General features: G+C 33.6%; 1 protein-coding gene across 4 annotated transcripts in view; it reads right to left on the bottom strand.

The window, feature by feature from the left end:
* Positions 1 to 8,492: 8,492 nt before the first annotated feature.
* Snx14 (sorting nexin 14) overlaps positions 8,493 to 24,661 on the bottom strand; it is a 97,621-nt gene continuing 81,452 nt past the window's right edge. For all 4 annotated transcript variants that reach the window (XM_027928106.3, XM_027928107.3, XM_027928108.3 and 1 more), the window contains 8 exons: positions 23,408 to 23,448; positions 23,155 to 23,274; positions 19,507 to 19,630; positions 19,067 to 19,231; positions 18,801 to 18,896; positions 10,501 to 10,592; positions 9,661 to 9,717; positions 8,493 to 8,723 (listed from right to left, as the gene is read on the bottom strand). In XM_027928106.3, the coding sequence (XP_027783907.2) occupies positions 8,685 to 8,723; positions 9,661 to 9,717; positions 10,501 to 10,592; positions 18,801 to 18,896; positions 19,067 to 19,231; positions 19,507 to 19,630; positions 23,155 to 23,274; positions 23,408 to 23,448 (734 nt within the window). In that variant the 3' untranslated portion in view covers positions 8,493 to 8,684. The remainder of the gene's footprint in view (positions 8,724 to 9,660; positions 9,718 to 10,500; positions 10,593 to 18,800; positions 18,897 to 19,066; positions 19,232 to 19,506; positions 19,631 to 23,154; positions 23,275 to 23,407; positions 23,449 to 24,661) is intronic.

Raw genomic sequence — 24,661 nt, 5'->3', positions numbered from 1 at the left:
CTTTGTCTTTGGTGGTTATTTCTTCTCAGATACCTGTAACCCAAGACAACAGATTGAAGAAAAACTCTTGACAATTTTTCACTGGTATCATTTTTCTTATCATAAGCTCTTCGCCATCTGATAACCCTTCTTTCCCCGCTTCCACTCCAAAAATGAGAAGAAAAATGCATGCCATTTCTAAGAGAGAAAAGTAATTTTTAAAGGAAGACTACTGTTTTCTGGTTTTGTTTACAGAATCTAATAAAGAAATGGTTTTGAGGCCTGTACATGATTTCCTAAAAATAAAATGTCTGAGCTAGTGGTGTAGATTTTAGTTAACTTATATGAACTGGTCATATGCCTAAGAATCTTTCTCAAAAATTCCAGTAATGCAGTAGACTGACTTTGTTAACACCTCTATCAGCCATATTAAAACAACTTAGAGTTAATAAAAATTAAAAAACAAACATTTGGTAGCTATCTGAATCTGTTTGCACTGCTATAACAAATACCATAGAATGGATAGTTTAACAACAACAGAAATTTATTTCTCACAGTTCTAGAGGCAGGGAAGTCCAAGATCAAGGTGCTGGCAGATTTGGTGTCTGGTGAGGGGCTCATTTACTGCTTACAGATGGCACTCACTCACAGTGTTCTCACATAATAGAAGAGGCAAGCCAACTCCAGGGTCCTTTTTGTGGGTATTTATCCCACCTCCCAAAGGCCCAACCACCTAATGCCACAATGTTATTAGTAATAGTGAATCTTGTGGTGATGCAAACATTCTGACAGCAGATAAAAAACTTTCACAGCAGTTTGCCACAAAAAAGTAAGGTGGGTGTCTCAGAAGGAAGTTTAGATTGTTAAATTAGAAAAAGTTGCTCCTTCGGAGAGTATGACTTTTGATGGATGTATGGCTTGGCAAGCAACCATATCTATTGGCCCAAATTAGGAAAATGTTCCTTTATTAGTATTATTTTCCTGGGCTGCTACAACAAAGGACCACAACTGGATGGTTTAAATGACAAATAGTTTCTCTCACATTTCTGGAGCCTAGAAGTCTGAGATCAAGTTGGCGGTGTTGGTTCCTCCTGAGAGCTCTCAGACAGAATCTGTTCCATGGCTCTCCCTCAGCATCTGGAAGTCCCAAGAACCCTTGGTTTATAGATCCTATTGTCTCCATGTCTTTAAATCCTCCTCCCTCATGTCTGTCTCTGTCCAAACTTCCTCTTTTTATAAGGTCATCAGTCAGACTGGATGAGGGCCCACTCTAATGATTTCATCTTCATTATCTGCATAAACCTATTTCCAATTAAGGTTACATTCACAGTAGCTGGGGTTAGACTGAACTCCTGACACAGAACTTTCCACATCATTTGGATAAACACAACTCAATCCATAATCCTCTCCAGAATGATCAGCTGCAACACTCCTGAACCAACCAACGGATTCTATGTCCTAAATATTTTGCAAATGAAAGGTTATATTTAATTTTTGTGTGTGTACTGGCAAAACAGGATACATTTTAGGTTCCTTTGGCTCCACTCCGGCAAAACCAAAAGGAACTAGATTTCTTATTTAATGCAGTCAAGAAGAGGAGCTTTCAACTTTAATAACAAACTGGAGGAATTCAAATATCTAGTGAGTCATGTTTCTGAGAATCTAAGAACCTAAACAATTCACAAAAAAAACATTCAGTTAACAAATAAGTTAGCTAGGGCATGTAAACAACGAATTCACCTGTGACAAAGATGCCTGGCATACTGAAAACAGCAAACAACAATGAAAATTATTATTCATTAGGACAGGTAGATGCAAAAACAAACACAAATCTCTGTAAGCAGAGACAGGATATTAGCTAGTTTTCAAAAATCGTCAAAAAGCATAGACAGCCAGCCTAAAAAATGGCCAACAAGAAAGGAAGTGAGTTATAGCTAAAATCCTGGCACAGGTGTGGTCCTGGTATACACACACCCCTGCACTGAAAGTCCTGGACCAAGGTTACAGTGCTGCAGGGCTCACCTCCAATGCAGGAACACCTAGGAGGGGCCTTGACTGCCCTTGTGCCTTGCTATCTTGTTTCCATCCAGATGGAAACATTTAATCTAGTTGAACCTGATTCAGGCCCAGGATGCCTTTCATAAGGATAGACACCTGACAAATTAACTCTGGCCTTTTAGCTTCCATAGTGGAAACTAACAGCCCCTCTTCCAAGTACCATGGGCTTCTGCTGTTCTAATTCTAGACAATCAAAATTGGAATGTGAACTTGGGTCAGGCATGGTAGCGCACGCCTATAATCCCAGCGGCTCGGGAGGCTGAGGCAGGAGGATCAAAGCCAGCCTCAGCAACTTAGCAAGGCCCTAAGCAACTCAGTGACACCCTGTCTCTAAATAAAATACAAAAAAGAGCTGGGGATGTGACTCAGTGGTTAAGTGCTCCCAAGTTCAATCACCAAAAAAAAAAAAAAAAAAAAGGTGAAATGCCCCCTGTGAATACTCTAAGAATTTTCATGTACAAAAATATGTATAAAATGATATAAAAACAAAAAACATTAACTTCTGCCTTGAAAACACTATTGAGTTCTTAACTTTCTCCCCAACTATGTAAATATTCATATATGTGACATCCAGATTTTCATGAATGCCAAAAATGCCTTTTTTTTCCTGGTTAAAAGAAAAATAACTATAATTTGTGTTTGAGTAATAAAATTATCCTCTAGGATATTTAAATTATTATTTTGTAATAAAAATAAAAAATTTAATTGAGCTTGTTTTTAATTGGATTTCTAAAACCTAAGCCATACAGATTAAGTAAATAAACTTAATAATTTGAAGAATAATAAACATTTTATTTTACTGATAAAACTGTAATCTTGGGGTTGGAATTGTGGCTCAATGATAAAGTGCTTGCCTAGCACATGCAAGGTGCTGGGTTCAATCCTCAGCACCACATAAAAATAAATAAATAAAATGAAGGTATTGTGTTCAACTACAACTAAAAAAATTTTTAAATATCATTATCTACATATTAGCATAAATACAAATAATGTTCCTGAAAAACCTCACATAACATCACACTGTTAAATTTTGATTGCACGATTGCAACTTTTGTGTCATAATAAAGCAATATTTATACTCATTCCTGCTCTTCTACAACACAGATAATATTATTACTCTGCTCAACTTTTCTTCATCTAGCCTTATGTTATTCCTCATTGAAAATCTATCTCTGGATAAAACTGAAAACATGAGGTTAAAAAATCTGAGATCCCAGGCATTATTGTAGAATAAAGTCATAATGAAGGAACTAGCAATGTAACCTGTCACTGTTTCTCTGGAACTGCAGCATGGAGAATACAGGCCACTGCTTTCTTGAATAGCTTATCAACACTTAACTCTACGCCTCCCTGTCCCATTAAGGTAAGCCCATAACAATGCAGGTAAGTGAGGCTGGTGTTACAGAGCTCATGTGGAAGCCAATAATATTCACATTTTAAATATGTTAGAAAATAATTTCTTGGATAGAAAAATGAATCACACAGACACTTCCATACTTAAATTTTATCACCTGTAATATATTGTCACCCAGTTTGAAATAAATCAAGATATGAGTCAATATTAAAGCTGAAACAACTGCTAACGTCCATCAGGTACTAGCCATAAGCTTAATGCCAGGCGTACCTACTTGAGGGAGAAAAATGCTTATTAGAAGTATTAATACACTGTAAAAATGACATGAATACACATTTGTGAAAGATCATTATTAAGACTATATGCATATTTTCAACTTCTAATACAGAAAATGAAGACAAAGAGTACCAATGAGCACTTAGTGTAATTTGACAAACTCCATTGCTTTAGAAATGCCATTCCCTCCTAAGGTTCAGCTTCCCTGACCACCCTAACCTAATTTATATTTGTCAGGGTCCACACAGCCACATCTCTTTTACACTTGCCTTCCTTGCATTATTAAATAGAGTTAAAAAACAAACAAACAAAAATGATCAATACCCACCTTTTATTTTTTAGACATTTTTAAGTGTTTAATTTTTTTCCCTCACTTTCATGTACTCTATTGTTTTGAAATGAGCTTGACGTATCGTACACTTTTTCTTGTTCTATCTAAAAATATACTTTTGGCCAGGTGCAATGGCACAAGCCTGTAATTCCAGCAAATGGAGGTGGAGGCAGGAGGATTGCAAGTTCAAAGCCAGCCTCAGCAAATGCGAGGCACTAAGCAACTGAGACATTGTCTCTAAATAAAATATAAAATAGTGCTGGGGATGTGGCTCAGTGGTAGAGTGCCCCTGAATTCAATCCCTGGTACCCCCCAAAAAAGTAAAATAAAATAAAAACATACTTTTATTTTAATTATAAATTTTAAAATGTATATATTAATAGTATAAAACATGATGTTTTACACTGTAAAACAAATAAGTCAAACCTCCAACCAGTCTTTAAGCCCCCTCATAATTTCTCAGTGGTTATACATAAGAGTCCCTTTTCCTTTCTCTCTCCCATCATCCATTTCTGCTGCTCTCTTATTTTCCTGATATGCATCTTTATTCCTCTGGTTTTGGTATCTGGAAGGACAAGCACGAGCGAGTGGTATCACAAGGTGAGTGAGTGGTATCCCAGGGTGAACTGACTGATCACCTTACGTGTAGAATGGTTCAGGACCATGGCTAGAGGTGAGTGCCATGGTCTCTTCATTTCTTTCATTTTGGTAATAGCTATACAAAAGGTGAGAGACCTCCATTACAGACCACACCCCTGCCTCCTAATATCTTCTTGTACATTTTCCCTTAGCTAACATCCCCAAGACAGTCTTATTGTGTCTATCACTTTCTTTTGCCAGGTACTGCTAAGCCATAAACAGAAGATACAAGGATGAATAAGACACATCCCTTCACTTAAGAGTGTTCACAACTGAGTAGAAGAGACAGATAACTAAATTAATATTCTCCCCAAGTACAAATCCACGCGACTATTTGTCTATATTAAAGCACTAAGAAACCACTATGAAACTTGTACATATTTTTAATTTTCAAATATTTTAAAAGATAAGAGAACTATTAGAAAACTTTCCAAAAATGCATAGCACCTCACAAGTATTTTTTGAAACCTTGGAAGAAAAAATGAATAGTCTCCACTCTCTCCCCTCACTCTGGGAAGAGTCCCACTCTTACTTTAGGAGATACTATGCCTCTCCTAGCCCACATAGTTCTGGCAGATTGACTAATTACAATCTGACCAAGCCCTAAGGATTATAGTGTTCAGTCCTCTTGGTCCAAGTTATTGGCCCAAGGATAGGCAGGTGACCTGTCAAGACAGTAAGAATCCTTCAACAAGCTTTTATATGTTTATAAATGCAGAGAGACACAAACTCTTTTTCCCCCCTGTGTATCATTGTGTGATTCTACCACTGTGTGTAACTGTCCTTCCCACATGAAGGCATATGAATGACAGCCAACAAAACAAAGCTGAAACAAGTACTAGGCATATGTCCTCAGGGAAACCTGATACTATACTATTTAAGTGCTGAGTAAGTCATACTGAAGCCAACTCCATTACTGCTTTTTTCTGTAGTTTGTACTTTTTTTCCCCCTTTCTTTTTTTTAAAAGCAAGATATGTCACTTGCAATCAAGAAACTAACCTATCCCAAACTAGAAGAAAATGTCATAAAGTTTCTCTGGGCACAGGTATATGTAGAGAATGAGGAAGAAGGGGAGGTAAACGAGATGATTTTAAGTAACATAAATAAAATCCTTTAGCTAAAATTGTTTTTAATTTTGTACTATTAAAATGGCTCTGATGACCTGCAGAAAGCTATCTAAAACACATTTCCTTAAAATTGAAATTTTATTGTCACTAATTTTTTCAGTACCACTTTTTAAAAAATTAAATCCATATAAAACAATTTGGTTATCTCTTCTCCACTTGTGAAGAGTTCTTAAAACTTGTTTCCAGTCCTGGTTGATGCACACTTCTAACCTGCTCAGGGATTCTCTGCAATTAAAGGGACCCAGAGAATAATTAGTTTTGGAAACCAAAGTTTCTTAATAGTGCAACAGGAAGAAACATGAAGACTAGAGGAATCTAAGTTTGAATGTTATCTTCACAGTTCTCTCTGGCCCCAATATTCTCACCTACAAAATAGGAGTAACACTTTCACAGTTAGCATGACAATGTGATACTGTATATTAAAAGCCTGGCAGATAACAGGGAATGCATTTTAGCTCCTTTCCCCTTTTTTAATGTGAGTGATTTATTAATTTTGTATAAACAGACTTTTATGCATCATATTTTCTTTAAATAGAGCTATGAACTGAACTATGTCTTCCCCAAATTCATACAGTAAAATCTTAATCCAAAAGTGACTGTATTTGGAGATAAGAACCTTTCAGGAAGTAATTTGAGTTAAAAAAAAAAAAAAAGGTATAAAGGGTGATGCTCTAAATGTGAAGTTAGCCTGATTAATTTTTCTCCTGTGCCTGAGAAACTAGTAAGAACTTAAGCTTGATATTAAAGCACTAAGAAAGCACTAAAAAACTTGTACATATTTTTAAATTTTCAAATATTTACAAAGATAATAGAACTATTAGAAAACTTTCCAAATATTCATAGCACCTCATAAGCATTTTTTGAAACCTTAGAAGAAAAAAATAAATAGTATAACTAAATGTTTCCATTTCCCAATTATATTAAGAGTTCCCATATTATGCAATTTTGTGTCTAATAAATGATTGAAGCTCATGCAAAATATTCAACCTTGACAACTTTGTTTCAAGAAAAGAAAGTATTAACATGGCAAGGAATTCCAAATAGAATTCTAAACACTGCATCTTTTAAAATAATCTCTTAAGGAAGGAGGAGCCTAATACTATATGCTGGAGATTTGGGCCTACTTTTTCTTCTATTAGACGCAGGGTGTCTGGTTTATTTCCAAGGTCTTTGACCCATTTTGAGTTGAGTTTTGTGTATGGTGAGAGACAGGGGTTTAATTTCATTTTTTTGCTTATGGATTTCCAGTTTTCCCAGCAAGATTTGTTGAAGAGGCTATCTTTTCTCCAATGTATGTTTTTGGCACCTTTGTCTAATATAAGATAACTATAATTATGTGGGTTAGTCTCTGTGTCCTCTATTCTGTCCCCATTGGTCTACCAGTCTATTTTGGTGCCAATACCATGCTGTTTTTGTTACTATTGCTCTGTAGTATAGTTTAAGGTCTGCTACAGTGATGTCACCTGCTTCACTCTTCTTGCTAAGCATTGCCTTAGCTATTTTGGGTCTCTTAATTTTTCCAGATGAATTTCATGACTGCTTTTTCTTGGTCTATACCCATACAGCATACTAGAGGGACACAGCCACATCAATGTTTACTACAGCACAATTCACAATAGCTAAACTGTGGAACCAACCTAGATGCCCTTCAGTAAATGAATGGATTAAAAAAATGTGATATATATACACAATGGAATATTACTCAGCAATAAAAGAGAATTAAATCATGGCATTTGCAGGTAAATAGATGGAGTTGGAGAATATAATGCTAAGTGAAGTTAGCCAATCCAAAAAGTCCAAATGCTGAATGTTTTCTCTGATATAAGGAGGCTGATTCATAGTGGGGTTGGGAGGGGGAGCAAGGGAGGTTAGATGAACTCTAGATAGGGCAGAGGGGTGGAAGGGGAAGGGAGGGGGCATGGGGTTAGAAAAGATGGTGGAATGAGATGGATATCATTACCCTAAGTATATGTATGAATACACGAATGGTGTGACTATACATTGTATACAATCAGAAATATGAAAAATTGTGCTCTATATGTGTAATATGATCTGTAATGCATTCTGCTGTCATATATAACAAATTGGAATTAAAAATAAATAAATAAAATTGAATAACCTTTTAGACTAACTTTGCTCAAGAAATACAGTTAATTTTATATTTTTCTTTTGAAGTGATAATAAACAACATAAACCTAAAACCTACTTGCCTAAATCATACAACAACTTTTAGAAGATAGTTAACATACACTTCAGGGGAAAATCACAAACAGCTGCAAGTATATAAGGCCATCACTTGCCAGTCACCCAGCAAGAACATGAAGAACTTCTGTGTTATGAAAAACTCATACAGGAGTTTTATTTACAGACACTTAGTTAACTATGTGGAATATGGGGCAGAGAGAAGAAAAAAAAAACAAATCTACTAAAATGTATTAACACTATAAATTAGAAACTAGTCATATCTTAACTGTTTCTCCAAACTAAACATAATTATTTTCAAAGTGATACAACACAAAAGATTATCAGTTTTTGCTATTTGCCCTAAAGAGATTATGAATTATCTCTTAAAAAATGATAAGTGAGGCTGCAGATGTAGCACAGTCGGTAGAGTGCTCCCCTAGCATGAGCAAGGCTTTGAGTTCAATTCCCAGCAGGGGGAGGGACAGGGAAGGCAGTAAGTGACTTGTTCTAAAAAATTTAGATAACAGACACAAAATGAAAAGCTATGAAAACCAATCACTTTTAATCATTATTAAGTCTGTGTTAGTCTTTATTAAAACAAAAAATAATCAAAATTTCAGACACTGAAGTACATGATATATACAAAAATATACAAAAGTAAAAGCAAAAAGCACATTGCTATTATACTAGCATAGGAGAAATTTTAACTGGATATTCTACACCAAATACAAATATTTACATCCAGGACGTCATGGAGGTAACTTCCTTTTGTACCTACAGTAAAAATAAGTCCATTTAATAGAACACAAAAGGATAGGGTTTATTTGTGAATTTCCTAACAATGCATTAAATTAAACAACTGTCTAACAGTATATTAAAATTCTAACCTAAAACACACATACACAGAAAACCAAAAGAAATCTGCTGAAATATGCAGCACAAAAAATCTATGTCTTAGGAGAAAGTGGCAACAAACATGACAAAATCTCAGAGGTGATGGCTTCCTCGTAGTGATTCTAATGCAATCAAACATAAAATGCTCATAATTGCTGTTCTTTTTTTAAAAATACATTTAATATTATTATAATTTGAAAGCTTATAATTAATAAATAGTCCAAATTTCATTTTGCCTACTCTACAAAAGTAACATTTCATTACAATATCCTCACCTTAAATAATAACCTTTTCACCCAAAGGGTGTAGTCAAAAAATAGTAGAAAATAATGGCTTAAACCTTTGTTCTAAGATTGAAATACTCAAGACTAAATATAATAATAAATTACCACACTCTAATTCCAATTCATTTTTGCTCTTGGTTTTGTAGATGCAACTGCTTCAAAAAATATTTAAGTCTTTAACTTGCACAGCATAAAATGTGCAGATGACAATTTAAAGAGCTTGGATGAAGCATTAGAATGGATTCTAATGCTAAGACTTAAACTCACATCTTCCTTTGAGAAGACCATAAAAGGTCCCTTTTCTGCTTGTAATTAAGAAGGGATGTAGTCTGGCTATTCAGTCCCTGTCACCTCATATTCACTCCATTCTTGGGCATGTTGAATAAAGAAACTATAAAGAGCCATTTTTTTGAGGTTGTTCAATTTTTAAATGTCACAGTCATGAGGGTTTCCATAACTTTTGTGTCCCAAACTAAAATAAATGTGAATACACCATTAAGAGAATAACAAATAACATTATAGCTTTCAATTACCTTATTGAGCTCTGGAAACAGTTCCTGTATCACAATGTCCAATAAAACATAAGTAAGCTAAAGCACAAAAAAATAGGATTGACAATGTAAAACAGGCACAAAAGCTTAGACTGTACTAATAATGTTCCATTCTTAAAATGCATGGTAGGTATACATTTGAATGTGAATGTTTTATTACTATGCCTGACCCATTTTTATGTTAAATATTTTTTTAAAAAATTTATGTCAATTTTAAATAAACAAACGGAACATTAAACTGTAAGTGTATGAAGACCTCCATAAAATATATTAGACTACACACATAAAATGTTAAGTGTGGTTACTCTATGTGACTCTAATTTTAGAATTACTAATTTTAAATTTTTTATTTCATGAATTTTCTATGTATTTCATATTTTCTACAATGAATATACATTTTAAATTTATGTCACCAAGGGAAAAAAAAGGTAATCATCAAAGAAGGATTAATACAAATAAAACACTTTTCTGCCAGTCACAATAGGGCATGCCTGTAATCCCAGTGGCTTGAGAGGCTGAGGCAGGAGGACTGGGAGTTCAAAGCCAGCCTCAGCAAAAGTGAAGCACTAAGCAACTCAGTGAGACCCTGTCTCTAAATAAAATACTAAAAATATGCTGGGGATGTGGCTAAGTGGTCAAGTGCCCCTGAGTTCAATCTCCAATATCCATAAAACAAACAAAAAACTACTTTTCTATCTGAATAATTAAATTACATTGCCTTGATTTAGTATAATGTCACACAGTTAATCATATAGCAGACACCCTATTGGGTCAGTCAGCAAACCTAACCAACACTTTTCAACTGGCTTTAATGACTTTTACCTGTTTGTTGAGTACTGGCTGCTGTAAACCATCAAACAGAAGCCTGATGCTCTCATACTTGGTTTCTTCACCAATACACTTGACTATCAGATCTAAACAAGAAAGTCACATATAAAACAATTTTATAAGCAACTCATCATTAACTTCATCCTAAAGCAGAATCCCTACCCTTTTCCCCCAGATATTGTGAAAAGAGTACAAATCCTATTTCCCAAACCAGTGTTTCTGCAAGAGACTCGTGAAAAAAGTTTTATGATCAAATTGAGAAATGCAGTATCCTGCATCTCACTTTGGAGACTGCCAATGCACAAAGCATACTACAAGCTCTGAGGAATATCACAGGAGGAGCTGGAAAATGTATGTTGTATTATCCCACTAGGGTAAAGCAAGAAATTTAAATTCTAAAATGGTGTTTGTATTTCTGTATGTGTACAGAAGAATGTTTGTGAGGATTAAACCTAAGTGAAGTAAAAGCCCACTTTTACACAGTGGAGAGGATGCCTTCTATGTTCTATATATTTTCAGTGTTCTTAATATCAGATCAAAAAGATTTTTTTTTCAGTACTGTGGATTAAACTAGGAGCATTTTACCACTAAAACATACCCTCAGCCATTTTTAATATTTAATTTTGAGATAGGGTCAAGTTCAGGCTGGCCTTGAACTTTTTGATCCTCCTTTCTCAGAGTCCCAAGTGCCTGGATTACAGGCATGCAACACCATACCCAGACTAATTTAATTTTTAAGGTAGACTTTTATCATCAAATATGACCAACTTATTTCTGTACATTGTCATATATTACTATTGACCATCTTACAGACCAATCATTTTGGGGAATGCTACAAATGTTTACATACTAATTTTATGGCACAATAAGTTCAGATTTGTGTCTGGATGGATTGCTGTCATATACTACTCATATCATTGCTGTTATCAAAAAGAGTCACTGCTTCTTAAAATATCCACTGAATGTTTTCCCCAAAGAGAAAAAGAAAATTACTGTTAGGTAAACAAGGTGGTCAAATATTTGCCCTTCTACCACATAGCAACTAAACTCTTGGTGGGAAACTCTCAATTTACGCTCAGTTTTAAGAGGTAAATCAAACCTTAAGAGGCAAAGAAAGGTTCAAATTCAATTTACAATGAATATAATACATTCTTGACATTTTGAAGATAAATGGCCCAATATGAATCTCTTGTTAATCCTCAACTTCACCAATACTACACAGAATTTCCCAATTAATATGCATGAAGCTAAAAGATAAATATAAGAGGCCCCATTAGACCTTTCAGGTGTCACTAAGTAAGAGATGAGTAAAAGACGATGACAAAAAGGCATGCTTACTCATGAACTAAGTCACTCTTTCCCAAACAGACTCATAAAGTAGATGTGATTTAAATCTGTACCTCAGCAAACAACAAATTAGTATATTCACTGTCATTCCACTTTCCTAAATACCAAAACTGAGACTACCAGAAGCATAAAGGCTAAAGGTCACTGTATTACATCAAAAAGGTAAGAAATTATCTCATTTACTTATTCTAAACCAGTTTACATTCACTTTTACATTTAGACCCCATAATGATCTTCACAAGGAGCAGCAGAACTATTCCAAGACTAATTTTTCAATGTTGAAAATTCTCTAAGGTTCCATTCCAAGGCTTCACTTTCTCCTTCCCCATCCCTTTTCTAATAGACTTTACTTTTTAGAAGTTTTGGTTTCACAGCAAAACTGAGTTGAAGGTACAGGGACATCCTCTATACCTCCTGCTCCCACACATGCATTGTCTCCCTCTTTATCAACATCCAAAGAGTGATACATTTGTCACCATCAATGAACCTATACAGACAAATCATTATCATCCACAGTTCATAATTCACATCAGGATTTACTTTTGGTGTTGTACATGCTATGAGTTTAGACAAATGTATAATGACATAAACCCCACTATAGTATTATACAGAGTAGTTCCATTGCCTTAATAATTACCTACATTGTACATATTCACCCCTCCCCTCCACCATTATCTTCTTACTATCTCCTTAGTTTTGCCTTTTGCAGATTGCTGTATAGTTGGAATCATATAGCATATAGCTTTTCAGATTGGCTTCTTTCACTTAGTGATAGGCATTTAGGTTCCTCCAGGTTTTTTCATAGCTTAATAACTCATTTCTTTGTAGCACTGAATAATATTCCATTATCTGAATGTACCACAGTTTATTTATCCATTCACTTACTGAAGGACATCTTTGTTGCTTCTAAATTTCGCAAATTGTTTATAAAATTGTTATAAATATTTATGTGCAGGTTTTTGTGTGGACAGAATTTTCAACTCACTGAGGTACACAATTTCTGAATCGAAACAAAACTACCAAACTGTCTTCCAACAATGTCTTATACCATTTTGCATTCCCACCAGCAATAAATGAGAATTCCTGTTGCTCCATATTCTCAATAGCATTTATTGTTGTCAATGTTCTGGATTTGGGGCAATTTAATAGGTGTGTACTGGTATTTCATTGTTGTTTTAATCTGCATTTGGCTGATGACATATAATATGTAGCATCTTTTCATATACCTATGAATCATTTGTGTATCTTCTTTGTTGAGATACCTGTTAAATTATCTGGCCAAATTTTTAATCAGGTTGTGTTCCTATTACTGAGTTTTAGGAGATATATATATATAGAGAGAGTAACAGTTCATATTTGACAAATATTTTCTCCCACTCTGTGGCACGTCTATTCATAAACTCTTGACAGAGTTTTTCACAGAGCAAAATTTTTTATTTCAACGTAGCTTATTGTTTCTTTCATTCATGGTTCATGCCTTTGGTGTTGCCACTAAAAAGTTATCTGCAAACCCAAGGTCATCTACCTTTTTTCTCCTCTCATCTTCAATGAGTGTCAATAGTTTTGATTTTTATAGTTAAGTCTATAATAGATTACTTTCTTTCCATATTTTTATTGGTGTATTATAGTTGTACATAATGGTAGAATTTATTGTTACATATTCACACATTCATACAATATAATTTGGACAATATCATTCCCTAGTATCTCCCTTCTCCCTCTCCTTCCCCCTCCCCTTGGTCCCTTTCTTCTACTAATAACCACCCCCCCCCACCTTGCTCTACAGCTCCCACATTTGAGAGAAAACATATGACCCTTGACCTTCTGCATTTGGATTATTTCACTTGACATAATGTTCTCAGGTTCTATCCATTTTCCTGCAAATGATGTATCATTTTCTCTATAATTGAATAAAACTCCATTGAGTATATATACCACATTTTCTTATCTATTCATCCATTGACGGTCACCTGGGTTGGTTCCAGTTTGGCTACTGTGAATTGTGCTGCTATAAACATGGGTATACATGTATCACTATAGCACAATGAATAAAGGTAAACACTACCTTTATTACTACACTTTATAGAATGTCTTAAAGTAAAGTAATATTAGGATAAATACCAAGGAGTGGAATAGCTGGGTCAGATGGTGGTTTCATTCCTAGTCTTTTGAAGAATCTCCATACTGAATTCTATAGTGATTGCACTAATTTACAATCCCACCAACAATGTAAGTGTCCCTTTTTCTCCACATCCTTTCCAGTATTTATTATTGTTTGTACTCTTGATAGCTGCCATTCTGATAGGAATGAGAAAAAATATCAGTGTAGTTTTGATTTGCATTTCCCTATTTAGAGATGTTGAACTTTTTTTCATATGTTTTTGGACATCTGTATTTCTTGTTTTGAGAAGTGTTTGTTTAGTTCATTTGCCCATTTATTAGTTGGGTTTTTCTGTGTGTGTGTGTGTGTGTTTGGGGCATTTTCTTGAGTTCTTTATATATACTAGATATTAATCCTCTGTCATAAAAGTAGCTACCCAAAGATTTTCTCACATTCTTTAAATTCTCTCTTCACATTCTTAATTGTTTCCTTTACTGTACAGAAGCTTTTTAATTTGATGCCACCCACATATTAATTCTTGACATTATTTTCTGAGTTTTAGGGGTTCTATATAGGCCTATATGTTGGAGTGTTGACCATGAGTTAATTTTTGTGAGGGACATTTGGTCTGTGTTTTTCTTTTTAGTTGTTTTATTTTGCATGTGGATGCCCAGTTGTTCTAGCATCATTTGTTGTAAAAACCATCTTTTCTCCATTGTATTCTTCTCCTTTGTCAAATATCAGTTCACATTATTTTTATGTGGGTTTATTTCTAGGCTCTCTATTTGGTTTCATTGATCTATTTGTCTATTCTTTCAAGAATACAACACTACCTTTATTACTACACTTTATAGAATGTCTTAAAGTAAAGTAATATCGACCCTCTGTTCTTCTCTGTCAACGTAATTGGCCATTCTGGGTCTTTTGCTCTTCATATAAACTTTAAAAATAATACAACTTGCTGGGTTTTTACTAGAATTAATCTAAAGGTCAAGTGGAGAAGAACTAATGTGTTCACAATATTGAGTCTTCCTACCCTAACATGAAAAATCTCTCCATGTATTTAAATTCTTGGTTTCATCAGAGTTTTATAGTTTTCCTGATATAGATCTTGTATGTATATATTAGATATATACCTAAATATTTCGTTTTGGGGGATTACTAAGTAAATGGAATTATTTTAAATTTCAAATTGTACTGGTTCATTGCTGGTATACAGGAAAGTGATTGACTTTCATGTACTAACTTTATATGCTGCAACCCTGCTGTGATTAGTCATTAGCTCCATTAAGGTTTTTGGCAACTCTTTCAGATTTTCTTCACAAATGATGTCATCTGGGAACACTGGCAGTTTGTTTCTTCTTTCACAAACTTCCTTTTCTTTTTATATTAGCAAAGATTTCCAGAATGATGTTGGAAAGCAGGGGTAAGAGGGGACATCTTTGCTTTATTCCTGGTCTTAGCAAGAAATCTTTGATGTTTTGTACTATTATGTATGATGTTAACTGTAGGGTTTTTTTTTTTTTGTAGCTATTCTTTATCAAGTTAAGGAAGTTCACCCTATTCCTAGTTTACTGAGAGTTTTTTATCATGTATGGGTGCTGGATTTTGTCAAATACTTTGTCTGCATCTACTGATAGCAGCAAGTAGTTCTTCTTTAGCCCATTAATTATATAATTTATATTAATGACTTTTTTTTTTGTACTAGGGATTGAACCCAGAAGCACTTTACCACTAAGCTACATCCCCAAGTCCTTTTAATTTTTAATTTTGAGACAGGGTCTCAATTAGTTGCTTGGGACCTTGCTAATTTGCTGAGGCTGACCTCAAACTTGCAATCCTTCTGCCTCAGCATCCTGAGTCATTGGGATTACACACATGCACCACCATATCCAGTACATTAACAATTTTCAAATGTTGAAAGTCTTAAATATTTGGGATAAATCTCACTTCATCATGGTGTAGTTATTTTAATACACTCTTGAATTTGATTTGCTAATATTTTATTGAATTTTTGCATCTATGTTCATTAGTGATATTGGTCTGTAATATGTTTACTTCATAGAATGAGCTGAAAAATTTTCCTGTTTCTTTCACTAAACATTATAGAAAATTTATACAATTTCTTCTTTAATTCTCTCATAGAATGCATGAGTGAACCCATGTGGATCTGTACTTTCAGTTTTAAATTTCATTGATTACTGAAAATTTCTGTAATAGATATAGACTTATTCAGATTATCTGTTTTTTCTTATGCTCTTTGGCATATGGTGTCTTTCAATGTATTATTCCATTCCCCTGGATTATCAAATTTGTGGGTACAGAGCTGTTCAGAGTATTCCTTTATTATCCTTTCATGTCCATGGGATCTGTAGTGATATCCTTTCTTTCATTTCTAATTAATATCTTTTCTTTTTTTCTTAGTCTGCCTAGAGGCTTATCAATTTTATTGATTTTTTTCAAAGAACCAGCTTTTGGTTTCATTAATTTTCTCTACTGATTTCCTGCTTTCAATGTTCTTAATTTGTGCTCTAATTTTTATTATTTCTTTTCTTCTGCTTATCTTAGATTTAATGTGCTCTTCTGGCATCCTAAGGTAGAAACTTGGATGATTAAATTTAGATCTTTCTTCTTTTCTAATATATACATGCAGCACTTTTGCGTCATCTGACAAAATTTTGATACACCGTGTTTTTTTTCATTTGGTATAAAGTATTTATTATGTTTTCTAGAACATGTGTGGCTTAATCTCTAGGTACTTTGGGACTTTCCAGCTATCTTTCTGTTACTGATTTATATTTAATTCCATTGTGGCCTATGGACAGACATCATAAAATTTCCATTCTTTTCTCTTTGTTAAGGTATGTTTTATGCCTCAGAATGTAATCTATCTTAATGACTATTCAAAGTACACTTGAGAAGAATATTTATTCTACAATTCATTTTTTGGTACTGGGGCTTGAACCCAGGAGTGCTTAACCACTAAGCTACATCCCAACCCTTTTTATTTTTTGATACAGGATCTCACTAAGTTGCCTGGAGGCTCATAAGTTGCCGAGGCTGGCTTTCAACTTGTGATCTTCCTGTCCCAGCCTCCCAAATCGCTGGAATTACAGGCATGTGCCCCATGCCTGGCTACTATTCTTAAATGAAGCAGTCAAAAGATAATATCCAGTTGATGGATATCCCCATCCCCATCAACTAGTTGAACTCAACATCACCATCCTGATTTTCTGCTGGCTGTGTATGCATACTTTTGATGGAGGAGTATTTAAGTCACTAACTGTAGTAATGGATTCATCTGTATCTTCCTATAATTCTATCAGTTTTTGCTTTACAGTTTGATGCTCTGTTGTTAGGTACATACATGTTATGTATGAAAACTAACCCCTTTATCATTATGTAATACCTTTCTTATCAATGATAAATTTGCTCTATCTGAAATTAATTTAGTTACTCCTGAGCCTTTTTTAGAATAATTTCCTTTTTTATTTTTATTGGTGCATTATAATTATATATAATTTTTATTAGTAGTGTAATCATCATATAGGTTGATTTTTTAACATTTTAAATATTTCACACTACACCCTCCTTGTTTGTGTGGTTTCTGAAGAAAACTCAAATTTGCTTCTCTATAGGTAAGGTGTTTTTATCTCTGTGGCTTCACTCAGGACTTATTTTTGTGTGTGTGTGTTCCCTCAGGTCCTGGTGGAGCTGCCAAGGGTGTGTCTGGGACCCACTCTGAAACTAGATATAGCATGGTATGTGAGTTTGTTAGGACAGGCTTTTTCCACACCTTTTGTCCAATTCCCAGAAGGTCTTCCACCCCTAAACTATCATTTGGCCCTATGTGAGAGTCAGGACTTTTTTCATCCTGTGATTTTTTTATAGTTTAGAAATGATGAACCAATGTGTTGATTTTGTTTGTTTGTTTCTGGTATTTATCCTACGTAGTATTTTCCTGAACTTCTTTATTCTAAGGTTTGGTATTACACATTAATTTTGGGAAATTCTCAGTCATTACTGCTTGAAATATTTCTTTCCTTCTTCCATGCCTCCCTTCCTCCCTTTTCTCCTTCATTTATTTAGTAGTCCAAATCTACCAACTTTACAAGAGAGGTGACCATCTTCCTGCTTAGTGATACCTCTGTAACTTCAATGTGCCTACCTGTGTGTTTTACCTAAATATCTCCCTACTAGACTGAGCTTTTCAAGTACTTCTTCTTTTTTTTTTTTTTGGTACCAGGGATTGAACCCAAGGGCACTTAACCACTGAGCCATATCCCCAACCCTTATTATGTTTTATTTTGAGACGGTCTCACTAAATTGCTTGAGGCCTTGCTAAGTTGCTGAGGCTAGATTTGAACAAGATCCTCCTGCCTCAACCTCCCAAGTTGCTGGGATTATAGGTGTACACCACACCACCCAGCTTCAAGTACATTTTTTATATCTTTTGTACTCTGCATTGTGCCTGGAACATGGAAGGTGCTCAGTAAATTTGGAATGAATGAATGAATTCTGATCCTTTAGTCATGTACACTATTACAGCTTTTCTCATTGTATTAGTGTACAGCTGGACTCCAATAGTCACACGATGTACCACTTTGATCGGTTCAGTAAGTTATTGTTGAAAAAATCTGCCTATATTGTAGGAGTAGGAATAGCCTTGTCTTAAAGTTCTTAGTAGTATCACCAGAAAAACATTGCATTTAGTGAGTTAATTTTAATTGATCCTTCTATTTCTAAAAGAAAAACTCACAGTAAAAGTTAGCTTCAATAATTACCATACATGGTGACCTCAAAGGAGTACTAATCTGTGTGAAATTAAGTTACTTAAATATTACACCTGGAATGTAATTCATCATTTCTTCAAAAGTCTGTTTTGCTCCTTTTTGCTTATCTTGGAGAGAGCGAGGTTCAGTGTTTTCACAGAATATAGCATCTAAAAAGAGTAGAAACAAATATTTCTGAAATTTTTACCTATTTATACACAAAGCATTTCCTCATAGAAATGCCAACAAATCAAAGAAAAACAAGACCTCTTACTCTTTCAGATCCAAATAAAATCATCAAGCAAACAAACATAAAATAAAGACATGATAAAATACAAACCTCTGAAAAGTGTTATGAGTGAAACTAAACGGTGTTCCTGAAATAGTTGTTCTAGTTTACACTGAAGATAGTAATCAGTATACACTTCCAGAGTGTTTTTAAAGAGGATTCGAGTTCCCATTAAGAGATGATGAAGCCAGTCAGGAACTTGGAAAACCACCCGTCCTGAGAAAAATCAATTGAAATATCTTGTTGTTCAAGAGAAATGGATATTCTGAACTTTGTTAAATATGGAAAATACAAATAACAATGATCACTATTTTATTTGTAAACACTAGTAGCTTTAATATGGCCAAGATTAATTACACTGAATTTGCATAAAAGTATTTTCAATAAAAATGTAAGTTAAAACGGGGGTCATTATTCAAAAGCATTAATTTACATCACAAAACAAGACAGATGAATGAAAATGGTTTTAACATAAACCACTTAGATCTTACCTACATACATCAGGTAATCATACACTCCTTCTACAGTCATCATCTCCATAAAATAATTCTGATTTTGCTTTCTTTCTGTATTCTCGGCACGGTTTGCATTATTCTTAAACAGATCATTGAAAAGCTAAAGAAAAAGTTGAAATAATAAAGAGAGATTCAGTTTATTACATTTATTGATGATAATCACTAAGGCTAAAGTAACACAGAACAAAGGTATTTAAACCTTTTCCAATCAAAATAATATCAGATAGATTTATGCCCAATATAAAAACAAAAAACAAATTCCTTCCAAAATATTACATAAAACTCTACATGCACTTGAGACACAAAAGATAATTCACTAACTATAAAAACAAAAAAACTCCTTTGTCTTTATATATCAAAAGGAATCAAGTAACTAATAAAGATGTGTATGGGGAGAGAGGAGAAACATGTTGGGGAGTGTTACTGGCTAAATTGTATTGTTATATGAGTATTATGTGCATGTATGAATATGGAATAACAAATCTCATTATAATGTACAACTATAATGCACCAATAAAAATTATAGGGAAAAAGATGAGTAAATATATTACTGATAGTTAATTTTAATAATAGTATGATTTAAAATTATAAATCATTTTTTATTAATGGGTAGAAATGAAAATTTAGCTTTAAGCAAAGTTTATTTAGACAATAATATCCATTGCCAAGAAATTTCTAATCAGTGAAAAAAAAAGCAACATATGGAGAAATACTAATAGTAAAAATGATGAAATAAAACTAAGTCTCAGCCCTACTTACTCCCCAAACATACAAAAAGTCCATTATCAATAATAATAATCCAATATACCTGAGGTAACTAATTTTAACAAAAGCATTTAGTCATTCATACATTTATTCAATAAACACTTATTATGTACTTTCTACATACTAGATAGCTTGCAAAGAACTAGGAATTCAAAGATAGATCCAAAATTTAACATTTAATAGAAATAAATGAAGCATAAAACAGGGAATATAAGAGAAATATAGTATAGGAGCCTGTAGAGGAAAGTATATTCAGTTTTATCTGAAGATGGAATTTTCAAAAAGCTTCCAAGAAAAGTTTTATGAGAATAGAGATCTATTGGCTTTTGTGTCAGATATTCTTAACCCAGAAGCTTAAGCTTAAGACATATTTCCCCAACTCAAGAAATGTGAAAAGGCTCACCCTGCTGATTCAGTCCCCTTACTCTTCTACTTTTAAAATTTTTAATTAGAAAACAGTAATATATGTAAACATATACACACCCAGTCATACATACACACACACACACACACACACACACACTCACACACATTTATATATATATATATATATGTATATATATATATATACACACACACATTACAAAGTAATAGTATAGTAAGTCTGGAAAAGAGGAAAAAAACCACTTCAGTTAATGCCACAACTTTTATATATTTCCTTCTAGCCTATATGTATACAGTTGTAATCAATGGGGTTCAAAAACTGTATTTCCTATTTTTTTTTCATTTAGTACCATATCAAATGTCTTTTTTTTAAATTTTTTAGTTGTAGTTGGACATAATACCTTCATTTCACTTATTTATTTTTATATGGTGCTGAGGATCGAACCCAGGGTCTCGCGCGTGAGCCACAGCCACAGCCCCTCAAGTGTATTTATGGTGCTTTATTTTGCGCACAGTATTAATTTATCTGCTACAAAATATTCCCTGAATTCCTCAAAATAATTAATCATTTCTGCAATGTTAGACTTTCATGTATTTTCCAATTTCTATAAATAATACTTTAATAAACATCTTCACACACTAAAGGCTCTTGTATTAAAATTTTCTTTTGACATATCAGTAGCATTTGAGCCATGAGGTCAAAGAGTATAAATACCAGATGATGATTTGTTACACAGTACCAAATTCCTTTACCTAAAGTTTGGGTCCATTTACAAGCCACCAGGCAAAGTAAATTCCAAGTTTGACAAAACTTTCAAAAAACTGTTATGCAGATATATCCTGAGTGCACTAAAATTCACACTCCAGTATAAATCCTATTTCCTTGCATTTCCCCTGAGTAGTCCTCTGTAATCCTAACCATTAGATCTCTGTAATCCTAACCATTAATCTTTAATATTCCACCACTTTGCATATATAGTGAAGGTCACCTAAAAAAAATGATTTCGTAAGATTCTATTTTATCTTTTTGAGCAATTTAAGGTTTTAACATCAGTGTATATTCATAATAATTGTGAGACAGAAGACAAATACTACTAAGATGAACTGCACTTGTGTCTGTCTCTTGGAGACAGAGCTAATACTAAGGAAATCAGACTTACTCTGAGAGCCACTTACAATGCTTAAGGAAAGGGGAGGAAAATACTAAGGCTTATAACTAAATTTCTCCTCTTGAACATCTTCATTAGAAAACAGTAATAATACAGTAGGTCTGAAAACTTACTTTATAATGATGTTTAGTACAGTTTTTATGTTCCATAAAGATAGATACAAAGGAACAACTAAAGAAAGCAAAATGTACATTGACACAGACAAAGCAAACTCCACAAATGAACTTAACATGGGCCAAAAGTCTTTAGCCAATATATTTTCCAGGTCACTAAATAGGTTTACCTTCTCTGGTCTTCCCCACCCTGTGGTCCTGTGCTATGTATGCACTTATTACTCAAGAACCTTTAAAACTAAGCAGAGTTTTAAAATGCAGGAGATTAGATCCAATTCCTGTTTTGCCTGAAATTATCTGCAGATAAGAGTAAACCATTATTTTAAAAGATAGTAGAATCCAAGTGAGATGGTATACCTCTATAATCCCAGCTACTCAGGAGGCTGAGGCAGGAGGATCTCAAGTTTGAGGCCCACCTTAGTGACAGCCTATCTCAAAATAAAAAATAAAATGGACCAGGCATGGTGGCACATGTCTGTATTCCCAGAGGCTTGGGAGGCTGAGAAAGGAGGACTGTAAATTCAAAGCCAGCCTCAGCAACAGTGAGGTGCTAAGCAACTCAATGAGACCCTGTCTCTAAATAAAATACAAAATAGAGCTGGGGATGTGGCTCATCAGTTGAGTGCCCCTGGGTTTTCAATCCCTGGCACCAAAAGAAATAAAAAAATATAATGGCTGGGATATGGATCAGTGGTAGAGCGCTCCTATGTTCAATTCCAAAAAAAGAAAAAAGAAAGATAGTAGACTTGGGGGAAATTTTTTTCATTATTAAAAAAAAAAAGCATAAAAGCATAATAATAACAATTTTTTTTAAGTTTGGATAGTTTTAAACAGTGTATCAGACATCACTGAACACACATAGCTGGAGACTGATCAGAAAATATAGATAAACCAGAAAGTCATGGAAACAAGGGAGACAGAAAATATGAGAGAAAGAAATTAAAAGACATGGAAAATAGAATGAGAATTAAATCAGTGTTCCAAAAGGAAATAGAGAGGGACTCTTATGGAAAAGGCAATATCTATGGAGATAATAGCTAAGAATTTTCAAAATTGATAAAAGAACTAAGGCTAGTAAAGTAACAACCCCATGATCATCCTTCTGTGTAGCCACACTCCTGTATAGTCCCCTCCCGCATCAATTATGGACTTGGCGACACGATTAAACAGTTCTTTAACACAACACACAATACCTTCTTGTTGTTTTCTGATGTAGGGCTGAGAATGGTCAGTTCGGGTCTACTTGGTTTAGGTTTTGGAGATTCACAAGAATTAATGAAATTCAAGATGAAAGGTTCCAAATGCTGACCTTTCTGTGGTGACAGATCATTGTCAGAAAATTGAAAAGATTATGATTTTTAGTATCAAATAAACCATTAAAATTCATTAATGTTTACATGTGTTTATGCCTATCATATTATAAATACATAGAAATCAGTTATTCACCTCTTTCATCAGCTTTCCAGGAACAGACTTTATAATTTTCCCTGTAATTAAAAGTAAAGCATTAAATTTTATGAAGGCATAATACACTTTACAACTGCTTAAATGAATATTTCATTAAGTAATTTCAAATAGCAAATAGTCAAGAAAAAAGTAAAACTGTAAAGAGTATTTATGATTGACCATTTCAGATTCAACAAAAATTTATAATAAATATGGTATTCTGAACTATGTACAGATACACTTGGAATTTACTTAAAAATAATCTAAGTGAAGTGGGAGGTGACAGAAGAGATAGAACAAGCCCAGTGTTGATAACTGCTGAAGTAGAGTGAAGAGTTCATTATACAATTAACTTTTGTGTATATTTGGAAATTTCCATAAAAAAGGTTTTTTCAAAAGATTTTAAACAATTAATATATAATGATCTATAAAGACATATAAAAGCTAGTCAAAAGCCAAAAAAGTTTTAAGATTCGCTACATTTAAACTATTTGAATAGCTCATAATCTAAATTTTCAGATTAAGAAAGTCAGATTAAGAATTTCAACTCAAATTCTGTTTGCCAAATTACTTCTTCAGCTCAATTTAGAAAAAAGTAGGCATGGCAACAGCAGGCAGTAGTTATAATTTTAAAAAATGTAGAAACCTACCCCTTAAAAAACCTCATAGACTGTTTCCAAATTTCTTAAATTATAGGTTTTATTCTACATGTTTCCTTCTTGTACATATTATTATTAAGTCGAATAATTTACTCAATATGATATCAAGTAAAATTTATATCTTTTATACTTGCCTGTCTCCTAGCCTTTCCTGTCTTATAAAACTTCTTCAACTGGATTCTATAAACTCGGTACATCCAAAACACCATTTAATTATCCCCTATGTCAATAAATAACAGTATTCATCCAGTTGTTCAAATAGAAACTTGGATAATCTTTGTTCATTTTTTTCACTTTCAGTGAAACCTAATCAGTAATCAAGTCTTACTCAATTCTATTTTCTAAACATCATATTAATAACTATTATAACATAAAATGTCCACACAATTTCCCCTGATAAGATCACACATACCAGATAGTTTGGATCAACTAAATGTGTTAATTTTAAAGGGATTAGATGGAAGCCAAGCACTGACTTGTAGTATTTAATTCATAATTTAGTTCCATATACATAATTAAAATTACATTATATAGAATATATTAAGAAATATTGCTTTTATCTCATTTTAACAGTTTTATTCAAACATACAGCTTA

The sequence above is a fragment of the Marmota flaviventris genome, chromosome 6 (assembly GCF_047511675.1).
Source record: "Marmota flaviventris isolate mMarFla1 chromosome 6, mMarFla1.hap1, whole genome shotgun sequence".
NCBI classification, from domain to species: Eukaryota; Metazoa; Chordata; class Mammalia; order Rodentia; family Sciuridae; genus Marmota; species Marmota flaviventris.
This window is presented reverse-complemented; position numbering and strand designations above follow the sequence as displayed.